At 37.2% G+C, this 15,235-nt stretch overlaps 3 protein-coding genes across 4 annotated transcripts; 1 reads left to right on the top strand and 2 right to left on the bottom strand.

Moving 5' to 3' along the window:
* The first annotated feature begins 33 nt into the window (after window positions 1–33).
* On the top strand, window positions 34–4,227 carry LOC110050295 (thiosulfate sulfurtransferase-like). Its single transcript, XM_020756209.2, has 7 exons — window positions 34–409; window positions 1,029–1,233; window positions 1,804–1,899; window positions 2,205–2,337; window positions 2,443–2,544; window positions 3,056–3,180; window positions 3,690–4,227. Exons 1-7 carry the CDS (start codon window positions 273–275, stop codon window positions 3,738–3,740), a joined length of 849 nt encoding a protein of 282 aa, XP_020611868.2. The 5' UTR covers window positions 34–272; the 3' UTR covers window positions 3,741–4,227.
* On the bottom strand, window positions 4,220–7,880 carry LOC110050297 (growth arrest and DNA damage-inducible protein GADD45 beta-like). Its single transcript, XM_020756210.2, has 5 exons — window positions 7,694–7,880; window positions 6,614–6,727; window positions 5,967–6,087; window positions 5,779–5,859; window positions 4,220–5,660 (listed from the first exon to the last, which is right to left on the bottom strand). Exons 1-5 carry the CDS (start codon window positions 7,747–7,749, stop codon window positions 5,577–5,579), a joined length of 456 nt encoding a protein of 151 aa, XP_020611869.1. The 5' UTR covers window positions 7,750–7,880; the 3' UTR covers window positions 4,220–5,576.
* A 2,789-nt stretch (window positions 7,881–10,669) lies between these two features.
* Window positions 10,670–15,201, bottom strand: LOC110050279 (uncharacterized). Of its 2 annotated transcripts, XM_020756188.2 has the most exons (5): window positions 15,046–15,165; window positions 14,681–14,766; window positions 13,413–13,517; window positions 12,495–12,602; window positions 10,670–11,695 (listed from the first exon to the last, which is right to left on the bottom strand). In XM_020756188.2, the coding sequence occupies exons 1-5, from the start codon at window positions 15,118–15,120 to the stop codon at window positions 11,281–11,283; spliced, it is 789 nt and encodes a 262-aa protein (XP_020611847.2). In that variant the 5' UTR covers window positions 15,121–15,165; the 3' UTR covers window positions 10,670–11,280. The 2 variants fall into 2 exon arrangements, with proteins under 2 accessions (XP_020611847.2, XP_089142357.1); XM_089286231.1 differs by lacking the exon at window positions 14,681–14,766 and having other exon boundaries at window positions 15,046–15,201.
* Window positions 15,202–15,235: the final 34 nt, after the last annotated feature.

Below are 15,235 nucleotides of genomic sequence, written 5' to 3'. Positions count from 1 at the left end.
CTTGGGACTTGTGCTGATGTGGTAAGACCCAGGAGGGGAGGGAGGAAAGGATTACAGCTGTGAAACCCCCAAAATACCCAACGTGTAATAATTGTACCAACAAAATATAGTGTCCGGTGAATCGGCCTTATAAAGAAAAAACCACAATAATATCTTGTTAGTTCCTACTTTTATCTTTGCTTTGACTCACATACCCACACCGCCACGGGGGCCCCGCCTCCTACCCGACCCGTCAGGTTGCAGTCCTTGGAAGCCTTAATGATTTCATCAGGATGTCTTCTTCACAACTTGACCGGCCTGTTGTGTCTACGGACTGGCTGAATAAAGAACTCAAAAACACCAAAGGTGGCTTGGCAGTCCTAGACACCACATGGTTCAGTGATAAGGATGCTTGCAGTGGTTTCTCAAAGTAAGGCATCTTAAGTTTATTGCTTTGCTTGATCGATATAAAGATGTTTGGAAACTTTCGATTTCCAGCGATCGATTTAGGTTTGACGGCATGCATGAAGGTGCAAGGTCTTTATGAGCTTAAATAAATCAGTCCTTCAGATAAATAAGATCTCACAGGTAAGCTGTTACTACTGCTGCTATTGCGCTACAAACTGGACCTCTAGAGAAGCGAGGAACCCTTTTTTGTGCATTATGGGGTAAACAGTTTTTATGATATTCATGAAAAATCTTATAATGTAAGCGTACATCAATCATTGCACAATAAGTTTTGATTAAAAAAGCAACAATAACAACAAAACAAGAAATCGAAAAATAAACAAACAAACAACAACATTCCCCACATGCCACAACAACAAAAAACCTGCAGGGGCTTAATATTATAAAGTGGAAATGTTAAATCCGTTTGAAGTTAGATCAGGGCAAGAAATGATAAATATGAGCAAAGCTGCCTTGTGTCCATGCTTCTTGTTCAGTTACTTCAAGAGTGGGAACTATCTGAGGGGGAGGCTGGGAAAAAAAACATTTACCATAGAGAATTGGAATAATTAATGATAATGCATAGCCATGATTTCTTTCAGGAAACATATCATCCGTGCTTCATATATGGACATGTTCTTTGGAGTGGAGAATACTCCCTTATATCCTAGGAATATTCCAGATGTCTCAACATTTCAAATGAATGCCAGAGGCAGTGCAGTGAATAACAGAGACCATGTTGTCATTTATGAAAACACAGGAAGGTTTGGATACTTCATGGGTGCAAGAGCTTGGTGGATGTTCAAGGTCTGTTCATAATAACTTGGATATCATCACTCTAATCACCATCTTTCCCTTCTGAGTCACTAAGCTGCATATAGACCTGGGGTTGGGGTGGTTTTTGCACTCTAGTCTTGAATTGGGTATGTTTTTAAGACACTACTTTGACTACTTTTTCATCAAATTTATCGATAAACAAATTAAAGCCCTTCACAAATTACGTTTACAGCAATTTAACATTGGTCTGAACGAGGAAACTAATTATGAGGCAGGTCTGAAACAGGGTTTTGATTTAAGGTTCAGGTCATAAATGGGATATCAAATTTTTGGTCAGGTCATAAATAGGGTAAGGAAAATTGCAGATTTTGGTCATAAATGGGGTAAGGGTTTTGGGAAGCAGGCCGCACACCTCCACCCGATTTTTCTGGGAGTACCCACCCTGGACATGTAGGGCATGAACAAACTAAGGTCTTCTAGTCTGGCCTATTCTTGGCTTCTGTCACTACATGCACCGTACTCCAATTTTAATCTCTTTGATAAGTCAAAAATTTTGTTGACTCTGGCCTGCTTTTTTTCTAATATCCCTCATTTTCACAGCTGTTTGGTCATGAAAATGTTTCAGTGCTGGATGGAGGACTGGAGAGGTGGACTGCTGATGGCTATGAAACAACAGATATGATGATCAAAAAACGGGTGTGTGCTGCATTCAGACTACGATGCAATGTTCCTCTTTCTGGTTCTCTTATGTGCTATCAAGTGCTGTTTCACTTCTCAAAAGGTTTCACTTTCTTTGAAGACTTTAGTAAGTCCTCTGACTCATACTTTTTGGTTTCTGTTGTACTTCTTTGTTTAGCCGGATGGGGTAGCTTGTCTTTTTGTAATGCTCTTACTTTATGTGGACTTGAGACTGGCAAGATGGGACCAAAAGAATCACCTCTAAGGAGTTAGTTGCTGCATTTATCATCATAATGGCCAAGTTATTTGTTTTTACATTACAGGAAGGAGATTTTACAGCAAAGTTCAACCCAAAATGGATCAAAAAGTTTGATGAAATGCAAGAGAATCTTGCATCACGTAAAGCACAAGTTTGCGACAGCCGTCCTCATGCTACTTTTAACCATTCACCAGATGGTACTGTGGAAAAATTATATAAACTTTCCAGCTGTTGAAAGAGTATCAGAATTAATTTCTGAAGTTTCTGATATTAATCAGTTATACAAAAATTTGTTTTCTCAGATCCAAAGTCTGGCCACTACCCAGTTGCAGTAAACATTCCATTTCCAAGCCTGTTTAACCCAGACACCAGGACTCTGAAGACTGTTGACGAGCTCAAGAAAGGTAGGTTGTTCTCAATACAAGGAGCCCACAGCAGAAAATTGACGAAACTTAACTACACAGTCTGTGGAACCCCTTCTCATGGTAACTTACCCCATTAAATGTGGCCACCTCGTTTTTACAGCCACTTTATTTTGGCCCAAACAAAAGCTCAGTCAGTCATTTTCTTATATAAAGAAACCCTTTAATACAACCACCCTGTTAATAAGGCCAGATCTTTGTGGCCCATTGCTGGCCAGATCAACGGGTTTCCACTATACAGTGAAATCCTGATCTCAAACCCCTGGATTTTTCGAACCTCCCAATAGCTTGAACCAAAAGTAATTTCCCTACCTTCAGTCAAATACTGTATTTTTACCCCTTGATTTTTTCAACTACCTGATTTTTCAAACAAATTTTCATTTCCCTTGGAGTTTGAAATATTGTGATTCCACCATAAATTATGTTAATAAAAGTAGATTACTGTTAAGTATCAGTTTCAGTAACTCTTTCATTCATTTTCTTGTCCCAACAGTTTATTGTGATGCTGGAATTGATCTCAGTAAACCAGTAATCGGCATGTGTAATGGAGGAATGTCATCTTGCACTTTGGTACTCACGGCTCATCTGTGTGGATGTCCTGATGTGGCCCTGTATCATGTAAGACTCACTGACAACGAACGACTGATCAATGACCATTGATTGAATATTAACTATCAAGAGGAAATGATCTGACAAAAATAGTGTCATCTGTATGATAGGCAAAAAATGAGTAAATCCTGGAGCATAATAAAATGATCCTCTGTTGTAACCAATGGGTTCACGACATATTGAAAATTTCTCAAAAATTGTATTTATTTTTTTCAGTAGAGGATGTTTGGTATTTGATGTTGTATCAATTGATTTATATAAAAATTTAAACTGCAAAAACCGAAAAAGTGGACTTAAAAATTCTAATTTGTTCACAAGTCATCAATCTTTCCAGATACAATGCTGAAAACTTTTGTCTCAAAAAATTATGATGAAATCTCCCAATCACTGCTGTAAACAATGTATTAATACAGTAGAGAGAATTTACCAGTTGACTGCATTAAAGGGTACATAGAAAGAGGACTAACTTGGAAAAAGCAAAACATATTGTCATATTTTCCAATTTTTTTTATTTACAGGGAGGTTTCAGAGAGTGGAAAGAAAGAGCTGACTCAAGCCAAATAGAATGATATGCCAGTGTTCAGCTAGTGAAACAATCCCTATGTTGTGTACTAAAGGATGGGACTGGTAACTAGCTCTCAGTTAAGAGGATTGGGACTACTGACCACGGCAATGCTGGCTTAGTAGCACTCAAATGGCTGACAAAGGGGGGACAGTAACCATGACAACCAAACACATGTATTTTTCACCACTGCACTTCGACGTTCTTTCAATTGGGAGAATTTAGTGACCTGAATCGAAGTTATCAATTAAGGTGCACAAGGTCCACAACATGATATTTCACCACCATACACTGATATTTTTTTTTAAAAAAACTGCAAGTTCTGGCGACCTGGATGTAGTAGTTACTAAAAGGCACTCTAAGGCATAGTAGGAATGTGACAAGCTCATGTTGAATCCAGTTTCAGTGTATAGCTTGCCTCAATATAATGTTTGTATGTAACACAGCAGTATCTGGTAAATAAGTTATTAAAAGGAAACAAACCAGTGAGAAAATTATGTTGTTTAATGAGTCTCCAAGATTTCAGTAAATATAATTATACTTATTATTAAATTTTTTTTACAGTTTTGTTAGAATTTCTTAATTTATTAGTACGTAGTTATTATAAAAATTTTTCAACTATATGAGTGTTGGTATTTACTTAAACCTTAAACCACGAAATGACAGCTTCTGATCCACTACAACATAAAAGTAGTTCTGTATGTTGCCTAGCATACAAGTCATAAGTGATGTGCAGCATTTCATAAAATGTATGGAAAATAAAGCAGATAATTGGAGCTTTAAGGTTTTTGCAAATTTGTAAATGTTTGTGAGTGAACTGTGACCACCTCCATCAAGTGGTAGATAAATACCTATTGTGACTGCCCCAATCAAGTTGTACAACATGTACTCTGACCACCCTCATAAAGTGGTACCACATCTACTGTGTCCAGACCCTGAAGTGGTACCGTTGGAAGACTAACTGCCCAGCAGTCTTAATTCACATGCAACCATGGCATGTCAAAATAGTTCATCCTACAATGTGTATCAAAGCTTACATGTGCAAGTTACAACTTCTTGATAACGTAAAACTAAAGATTCAGAGGGAAGTTAAAAGTAATTTTTTTGGTTATAAAATTATTTTCTTTTTTCTTTGTTTTCTTTTATTACATTTCAATCTAAGGTATAAATAAAACACTGAAGTGTAGATAATGATTTGAAGTACGTGGCTTGTGTCATTTCTTTGATTTCTCATCAAGTTCCAAAACATAACAATAAAATCATTGCATATTCACAGGCAACAATAATTTATAATAGTATAGTCCTCAGAAGAGGATACGATATAAAATGCTCTATAAACAAAGCCACATAAATATGTCTAGTCTGAGTGGAAATAAAAGTTATTGTCCACTCTCTACAAAACAGATGTCATTGAAGTAAATATCATATGACGAGAACTATAATCTGTGCAATAAACAAGCCCTTACAACATTCTTTTGTTGAGCATTTTTTTGACTTGCAAACTTGCAAACCACCTTTTGTAGTTTTTCTTTCAGAGCATTAAATAAGCCCATGTGGGGTTTAATTTATCTTTGGATTTTTTTGGTACTCTGAGAACTCTCTATTTACCTAATTTTTTTTTCACTGGGCAATAGTGCCTTTAATTATTCTTAGGTTTTAACATAACTGTGATGCCGAGATGTCTTATGGTTTTTGTTTAGCTATGTAACACTGCATTTGTTAAGTCTATCTTGAGAGGTTCAACTGCTTGAAGAGCTTGTGCAACCAACTCCTACTTCTCAACAAATAGTTGCAGATCAGTATCATGCCAGTCTCTAATTTGCCACTACAAACTTCTTCAGGTTTATGTGATCTTGAGCAATGGCGCTGGTGAATGTCGTGCAAACTGTAGTACAGTGGAAACAGATTCCACGTCAGTTGGCAAGTTCTACAAAAGAAAAAGACAACGCTATTAATAGCTATACTATATCTTAGATTTTGCTCTTCATAGCATTTCTCGAAGAGATAGATTTAGAATGACAATTATTACAATGAGCATTTAGTACCTTGACAAGAACGCAATGCAGCGGCTCCCTTAATACCCTGTAATGTTTTGTCATCTCGCACAGCTTACGGCTGCTGTTGACCTAGAAGAAGAGAGATGAAGTAATTAGTTTAAACACTTGGATAATAAAACATGTTTCAATAATAAATTATAATTAATCATGCAAATACTGCTGGTAGTGGTACTAACCTTAATAACAGGAATTGCACATTCCCAGCAATATGCCTCAATCAGCCGGCAGTGAACCTGAATTCCAGGATCTGCACTGGGATTTTCTACTAAGAGACACAGTCCTATGGTATCCAAGTCCCTATAACAAATAAATAGAATGACATTAGAAACTGGTTCCTGGCTACAATACATGTAGGACAATTTCATGCCTTGTAGGTTCTGTATGGATAATCAAATAGTGACAAGTGACATTAGGAACAAACTTCACATGCGTTTCGTCAAAATTCTAATAATTTATTGGGCTCGGGAAATTAATAGGATTTATGACAAAATGAAAGTGAAATTATTTCTTAACTTCATGATCATACTATTCGATAACGTTTTAATAAAATGGGTGACAACTTACACTTACAATCCTGGGTTTTTACTTGTTTATTGTGTCGAGAAATTTTGCGTCAAACATTGCCATGGCAATTTTGTAATTTCACATGTGAAATTACTGATAAATGAACACTGAAATTTCATGCCAAAATTAAGGAGTAATTTCTCACCCATGATATCAAAAAGTTTAACTCCAGGCCTTAACCCAAAGACATATATTAAACAAAGTAAAAGGGCAAAAAAAGGAAATAAATTGGACAAAGTCAATCAAATGAGACACTTACACTGCAAGTTCATTAGCAGCATCATGTACGCCACACACTAAATGACCATTAACTTGAGCTTGATGTAGGACTTGTTGTAATGCTCTACGCACTTTGTGTCTATGCACCATATCACTGTAAATAATAAAAAAACAGTCATAAATTAATAATTCACGGGACCTGATGAAACCATCAGCAAAGTTTAGACAGCAAACCAAGTAATTAAAAATTAATTCGCATCACGCGCTTTGAACATACGACTGAACGTGAGCAAAACAAGGAAATCCAACGATCAACTATTTTGCAAATATACGGTTCAGTAGATATTTAACTAAAAAATGATAATACGCAAGTTTAAAGCCCAAAAATTAGATGATGATTTTTTAACGATTCTAACACTGTCTCGTGACCTCGACGTTACGTGAGGCAAAGCGAAAATCACTTAGTTTACGGTACACGTCATCTTGCTGTCTGTTGCAGTTTGCAGAATTACTTCGTTTTTGGTTTTCAACAAAGAAAAATATAAACTTTCAATGACAGCAGCCTATTCCACTTAAAAATTGTTGTTTCCAAACTCTAACTACAGTCAACCTTACCGGGAGTTACGCTTTGAGAAAACGAACGTTCGAGTTGCGTTCGAAATTGTTATTGGAGACCAAATAGTGTAAGGGTGCATTTAAAATAGAACATATTTTACAAGAAACAGGACATGAATCAAATTTGGAAATATTAAGATATAACCGACAAAGTAGAAACACCTGGGACAGCCCTTTTTCACAGAATCGTTCCACTTTGTACGCGTACAACGGCTGCACAAGATTCCCCGAGAGGTGTGTGTCAGTCACGAGTTATTGAACACGCGAAGTACAATACGTATTTGACAATTCTTTCTAAACTTGCGAATACAACGCATTTTCCGGCCGAATTTCGACAAACGTAAAGTTAAATTAGCAGATCTTTGCTGGCAGAACTTATCTTGTGGGTAGAAATCAAGCACGTTATAGTTTCTGTGAATATCAGAATTCCCGGGAAAATGTTGCCGGCCTCCAGTGGGAATTACGTCACCCTAGCGACTTTTAAACAAGTTTCCGAAGAACTTACTTCATTTTCTCTTCACAAAATTCGTCTGTTTCGTTCTCAGTGGTTTCTTGTGTCATTCTTGTCCCCAGGTAGTCCAAATAAGTGATAAAATCCTCCAAAAACTCCCGCAATAACTAGCAGAAGTTGATACAATCACTTCGCTGGAAAGTCCGCGTGAAACAGTCGATTCGTTTTGCTGACTGGCGACTTTATAGGAACAAGTCACGTGTTTGACAACCCGGATACATCAAAACACTTACTTACCATGGGAGGGTAGATATCGCTTAGTAACAATCGCCAATATTTGAAGACAACAAGCAGCTAGGACACGTTCAGTTTCATTTGAAGAAAGTTTAAGCAATCTATAAATATGAAATCACTCAAACTTGAGCGGAAAAGAATATATTTATTTCCCGCCAGTGGCAAACAAAGCAACCGCCTTACCCCTTCCTAGAAAGAACACTTTCGCTGAAGACCAAAAAGCGGAAAATTTACATAAGGACCGGAAAACAACTTGCGTCAAAGAGCGGTTAAAGTAAACAATATGATAAATATTTTAGGGCAAGCCCACTCTGGCTTCAACAAATCGATTTTTAGGGATTTTTAATAAGACCTTTGAGGGAAAATATGCTCGGAAAACTAACAGTTTCAAAGGGAAAATTGCAGTAAAAAGAAAATGAAAAAACCCCTCAAATGTCATAGCTTTCTTTGAATCTGCAACTGTTGAACCGAAAGAATGTTTCAATTCAACCGCCCTAACGTACTCGGAAGTAAAATTAAATTTTATGACGGTTTTAAAAACTTCCTCAAGTTGTTATGCCTATTCCAGGTGATTGATAAAACTTATTGAAAGGCGCTTGATCTTCCTCCCCTGCTACGGATAACAACAATACAGGGCCCCTGAAAAAGAACATGAAGTTTAACGGATAGCGACTGGCGAAAACGGAAGAAAAACTGATGTAGAAATATTGAAGTCCAAAAATACTTACAGCATGAGCAAAAATAGGATTGTCGAAAATAATCTCCAACTCTTTTCAGTAACCAAGGAGTAAATACTGCAAGCTCTAAATAGTTTTCTATAAATATCAATTGAGCGATAATAAACCTCTCGTTTTCCTAAGAACTTTACGCTCGAATTTTTTACCAAGTAATTACTGCGAAAAGAACCGTAATTTATATAATTGTTTGATGGTATAAATAATGCAGTGTAATAAATAATGCATTTACGTTAAATCAAATAGGGAAGTTAATTCGCACTTATTTGTATGTGAAATGCATGTAATACTAGGACAAAATGTATCTTCCGCAGTTAAGCTTCTTTCAGCATTCCATTCAGAACGTATTTATAGAATATCCAGTTTTTTCTTGAATAAGTGGAACAGAAAAGCTTATTGTTCGCTGAAGTTAATTCTTTGGAATGTCATCTTCAATTTAATGCGTGACAGCAGAGACGATTTTGTTTTTCATAGCAGTGAGTTTTTTTAGAGGCTTCAACACAGGCTGGTTGCCTGGCAACCTAGCTTCGACTGCTTTCCTTGCTAATTGTGTCACTGTCTGTAGTATGAGTCGAAAACTTAAACATATTAAAGGAAGCTTGCAACACGTATCACACCCACACTTGAGTATTACTGCTTTGTTTGCGAAACGAAATGAAACGAAGTAAACTTGAAAGAAATGAAACGAAAAGGAATGTGGGTGGAGATCTGAAGCTTTTTGGTTCTAAAGAAGACTTGTATGTGGGACGGACCCGGAAGAATCTCAAACATTTTTACCTCCGTGATAATACTCCATTTCTTCAGTAAAATAAATCTTATCTGGAGTGATATATTAACAACTTCTCGCTCCAAAAATTATCAGAGGTTAATTTTCAATGTATGGTCTTAAGGGACCAAGTCTTCCAGTGTTTTTTCCGGTGCAAGTTTTTTTTCTTTACCATTCCTTTACACCACTGATATACGTATGTTCGCTTTTTACCCCCAAACTGCTCTGAGCTGTTTCATTCAGCTTTTTGTCCACTTTCAGTAAAATGCAATTTTCTTTTGTCACCTATCTCTTCATTTCTTATGTATTCACTTCTTTCAATGTTCCGTTTTCTCTTAGATTAATGTGTCTTCCCATTCTTCATTACAGGTCATATTGTTATCGAAAAAACTGAATCAGTTATGGTACATGCTCTATTTTTAACCTGGTAGTTCCCAATTTTCCCAGTGTGGGTTTAACGCACGATTTTTCCTCCCATAGAGACACGGAAGAAATCGCATATTATTGCAGTGTATATATATTCATACCTTTACATATTCTGTTCCTGTGACGTCGCCTTTGAACTATTATTCACGGATTCACAGAGTATAAAGACTTAAATGCATTTGATAAACTCAGCCTTTTGAAATTTCAACGGCCGCCAGACATATCGCGCGTCGCTTCATTTTAAAATAAAAACACGCTTTTCAAAAAAAGCTTCAGCAACTAAAAGCGGGTGGTTTTCAAATCCTTTTAAACTGAGTTAAAATGCGAGTCTAAAACTTAAAGGAAGCGCGTGGAAACACGTACAATACTTTTGATTCTAGGCTTTGTTAACCCACTGAAACGAAACGGAACCCTTGTACCGAGTAAACATCTCTACAGTTGGTACGGAAGTAAACGGAATAATGATTTTGCATGCAAAAACACGTTTCTAATGAGAAAACACGTGTAGACGGATTCCCAAAACTATTTTGAATGTCCATCCGCAGCGAATGGCGTGAAAGAGAGTTGAATCTCAGACATTTCTTGGGCAGGAGACGATATGGTTATTACTGACCAAGCATGAAGTCCAAACGTACAAATATTGACCGAATAAAGCGTGGTCGGTTCACTTAAAACAAAAAATAAACGGTTAAAATTCCCGCATCTGGGCCGAACACGGTTCGTCGAAAAAAAGTTTAATTATTTTTCTAACATAGAAAAACGCTGCTAAAAATGTCTAGCGTGCACAATACACGACTGCTGTCAAGAACCGAAATACACGATCCAGTTTATTCAGTTCCTCGTAATTTAAAACTTTTAAGCTTCAGTTTTTAATTCCACAAAGTAAATTGCAGTAATGTCGATAGAGCACCACCCTAATTAACTTAGTGTTACCTACGTGATATCCTCTGTAAATATTGTTTGTTATTATTATTATCGAAACTACACCCAGAACAGAAAAAGGCACGTCATAGTGTTTCTAAAGTGAAGTATTTTCTAATATTCGGAATGAGATTTTTTTTCAAACTATAGTAAACTTCAAATAATGGTTTAGTTCGGTTGAAAAGAAATTACCAGGACGGTTGTTTTACGCAAAAGGAGCAAGCAGACAAGCCTGCAACATTATCGTTCTTTAGGATCCTTCTAAAAATACACTTTTTTAGAACAAAAATAACTTAATTTATTTCTTCAGCATTTTTTCTCTCAACCCACTCAAGGTTTACTGTCTTTGTGAGTCGTCACTGTATCCTTTTGAAAATCCAGTTTTTTGGAACAAATATTACTTCGTTTAATTTCATTCGTTGTGAGAAAACATACAGAATTTTCTTCAGCGTTTTTATCTCAACCGACTCAAAGTATTCTTGGGCTTGTCTAGTTTCTTTCTATTTTCGTTTTTGCTTCTTTTTGTCTTTATTCCTTTCATATGTTTCCTGTCTTTGTGAGTCTTCACTGTCACCTTCATCACTACTTTTCGCGTAAGGTTTCTCTCTACTCTTCTTTTCCCTTCGCGTTTTTGTCCTTTCACTTCGTTCTGTTGAGCTATCCCGTTTTCTTCTGTCTTTTTTTGTCCTTATCTCTGAATTTTCTTCTTTCGCGGTGAATTTGCTCTTCGTTTTACGACATTTTTGTCGTGTATCCGTTAAACTTCGTTCGTTGCTACTGCTTTTGCTAATCCTCTTTCGTTTTCTTTTATATTCATAAGTGTCTTCACTTTCTTCACTGGATCTCTGGAAGTCGGATTCACTGGCCTTTTTTTCCCTCCTTCTTTTCCTGCTTTTTCTACTCTTTGAATCAGTTCTATAATAAAGACAAGTGGTTTTTTTTCCGTTATCATCACATGTAATTTTCTATTGATGACATCAAAGTTTTAGAGCAATGTTCAGTGCTTGGTTTACAGTCAAGAACTAGAACTCACCCACCCCACCCTATTGTCACTCGTCCATTTTCCCTGCGCTGAATTGACGAATGAATGAATGACTGAATGAATGAGTAACTAAATGAATGAATGAATGAATGAATGAATCATTATTTAGCATTATTGTGTTACTTGGGGATACTGCAAATAATTAAACAAATATTACAAATAGAACATAAACTATTAAGAATCCCAAGTGGTGGGAGGCTGACCAGTTGACTGTTTACACAACACAGTGGAGAAGTTGAACTCGGGGCTACCGAGAACAAATCCAAATGGCGACTGGAGGGAGGATTTAAACCAGGGACCTCCAGATTTCAAATCCAGCACCCTAAACCACTTGACCATGCCGCCTCCATAATGAATGGAGGAATGGAGGAGCGGAGAAGCGGAGGAGTGGAGGAGCAAAGGAGTGGAGGAGTGGAGGAGTGGAGGAGTGGAAGAGTGGAAGAGTGGAAGAATGGAGGAATCAAGGAATCAAAGAATCAAGAAATCAAGAAATCAAAGAATCAAGGACTGTCAGTTTAGCAAGCAACAATCACAATATCTGTAACCACCCAGAACTGACAAGTAGAAAACTGACATCTTGTAGAAAGATGACCAGCATAGCAACATCATGCAAATATCTTTAAAAGAGGCTGAGCCAAGGATTATTTGAACAAAGTCAAATCACCACCATACCGTTTTTCTTTTTTCGTTTTTTTCTTCTTTGATTTCTGAATTTTCTCTTGGCTAGTTTTGTTCTCAAACTCCTCTGGATATAATTCTCTGTATCCACTGTGTCCCCATCTGAGTATAAATTGTAAAATGCAAAGAATTAAGTGTGTACCACATTGACTGAGCTTAAAGGTAGGCTGTCAGTGTAACATGCATAGGCAACATCTTTCGACATGCCATCTCTTAACTATGTAATCTGGCCTACATGAAAAATGTAAGCACTGCTGACTTCTTTATGGACTCACTCAACTTTTAGTCATGAAAGATGGATTTATATGACATCAAAATAGGCTAGGAGTATCAAGAAGTCATTCTGTGAGAGATAAGCGAACTGTTTTGAATGTTTACATCTTTTGAATATTAACTTCAAGTGGTAGCGCCCCGATTCTACCAGAAGTCACTATTAAGAGCCAATCAACTACAATAAAATCCTTTGAATTATCCCATAAATCAGGAAACATGCAAAGTCCTCAATCTTCTTCATTCATTTGAGGTCAGTTATTATCATTAATTTGTCATTTGTTCTGCTAATAACTGGAAAAATTGCCAGTTTCACAGTTAAATGGTCTTTCAGCCGTTTACATAGCATGTCGAAGATGTCTCCCATGCATGTAACACTGAAAGCGGGTGTAAGGGGCAACATGTTGTTCAGAAGACATCCATATGACACAACCCTCCCATCAGCATAGGAGAGTTTTTGCTCCGACCTCCTCCCCCATTTGGACGTCATCCTCAAATATCACCTTTTGATAATTTTCTTGAGGTGGATATAGGGATTTCATGGACCTGTGCAATCACCATGATAGTGGTGAAGGTGAGGAAGGATTTCTACATTTGTCGCAATCTCAGTGTAAAAAGATATTTCAACCAGTAAAGACAAACCTTCCAGAATCATTTGCTTCATAATTAAACAGTTGTTGTGTCCAGAAACTACTTTTGGGTTGCTGATCACCATCTTCATTGTCACATCTCATACGTCCTACAAACCTTATAAACAGAAATAGAAACATGGTAAAGTTTGGATTTTAGCTAAGTAGCCCATTAGTCTAGATGGCCAACTGACAGCACTGCCTGGCAAGCCCTCTTGTGAAACCCACAGGAAAGCAGACAGAGAGGGAGACCATGTAATAGCTGGAGAAGGGATACAGAATTCACTATCCAGTCAAAGGGCTTGTCCTGAACTCAGACAGAGTGCCTGGCCAGGGACAGAGGGGGTTGGAGGAGTTTTGTCAGTGGCCTATGCTCTGAAATGGAGTAGACAGCCTTCAGATCAGATCAGCCCAATAGTCTAGATAGCACCTAGCTCTGGTTTCAGTAGCATGAGGTTACTACAGTCAAACCCCTATATTTAAGCAGCCACCTATTAAACAGCCACCCCTATTACGCAGCCAGTAATCAAAGTGCCAATGAGGGTTTTTCTATTGTTTTTAAGTGGCAGCCCCCTTTAAGCCGCCGGCCTCTATCCATTCCCCTGTGGGTGGCTGTTTGATAGGTGTTAAATGTACTGTATGTGTGTATTGCTTCTAAACCCCCTCCCCTCCCTCCCTGATGATAATGATGATGATGATGATGATGAAGATGATGATGATGACAAAGAAGACAATAATGACAATGATGCTAGTCCATTACAACATTGCCTTTTGCAGTTAGACATAACTCACTTGAACACAATGATCCCAGCAGGATTGCACTATGCACATTAGATAAGCTTAAGTTATAGTCTATTGGGGAATCCTTGTTTACAATATTTGCCTCATTAACATAAGTAATTCAGTTTCTGATGGAGTTACAAATAAATCAGTTCTGAATATTGAAAGGTCATAGTACAATTAACTCCGCCAAGGAAATATGAGCCTGATGTATTGAATACTTTTTGTGGAACACAGGTTTAAAAAACTCAAAATTTTAGAAAGAATGTATGAGCTCATTAGCACTTTTGCCACCCGGAAATTTTGCAGTTTTTGAAAGACAATTTCTCCTTAAGGTTACACCAAAAGAGAAAAAATTTCACCATGTAATAAGTTTCTCTAGCTCTTTAGCTGCCTGGAGTCAATTCATATCTAGCATGTTTCCTTCTGTACACAAAGCCAAATGCAACTGAGCAAAAATGAGAACATTGACGTCAGCGTGAATCTCCCTATACAATGTACCTTTTAGACTCAACCAATGCTGATGCATCCCTCTTTTTATTATTCATTAACTCAAACTGTTTCCACATTTCATTTTCCTCTTGGATCTTGTAAATAACACATAAAAGCAATTAGTTACTATTACACAGCTTAACAAGTTCGCAATATGTAATGTATATTCTCTTCATTAACAGTTGTAATAATAACAAAGTGGCCTATAAAATCGAGTTGCAACCAAAGCTGTCAACTGTATCAATATCACCAAAGTTGAATCAATCGCCCAATCAGTGCACGCTGATACAACTGATGTTTCAGTTTCGTTGCTCCATATTTTGTAAAAATTGTTGATTGTAACTGTTATGCATACTAAATCGTTAGATCTGTACCTTGTTATGAGCATCAGTGTGTCGAATTACGTTCTTCAACAAACCTTTGTCTATAAACTTCCTTTGGACCGCCATCTTGAATTGGTGTAGGGCCTGGTCACAAAGCCTACGTCACGTAACGCCTGGCTCAACCTTTCTTCTGCGTGACGTTGCTCCTCATTACATCCAAGTGTCTCTTATATATATTTAC

The sequence above is a fragment of the Orbicella faveolata genome, unplaced genomic scaffold (assembly GCF_042242905.1).
Source record: "Orbicella faveolata isolate gen_17 unplaced genomic scaffold, um_ofav_v1 contig_14, whole genome shotgun sequence".
Lineage (NCBI taxonomy): Eukaryota > Metazoa > Cnidaria > Anthozoa > Scleractinia > Merulinidae > Orbicella > Orbicella faveolata.
This window is presented reverse-complemented; position numbering and strand designations above follow the sequence as displayed.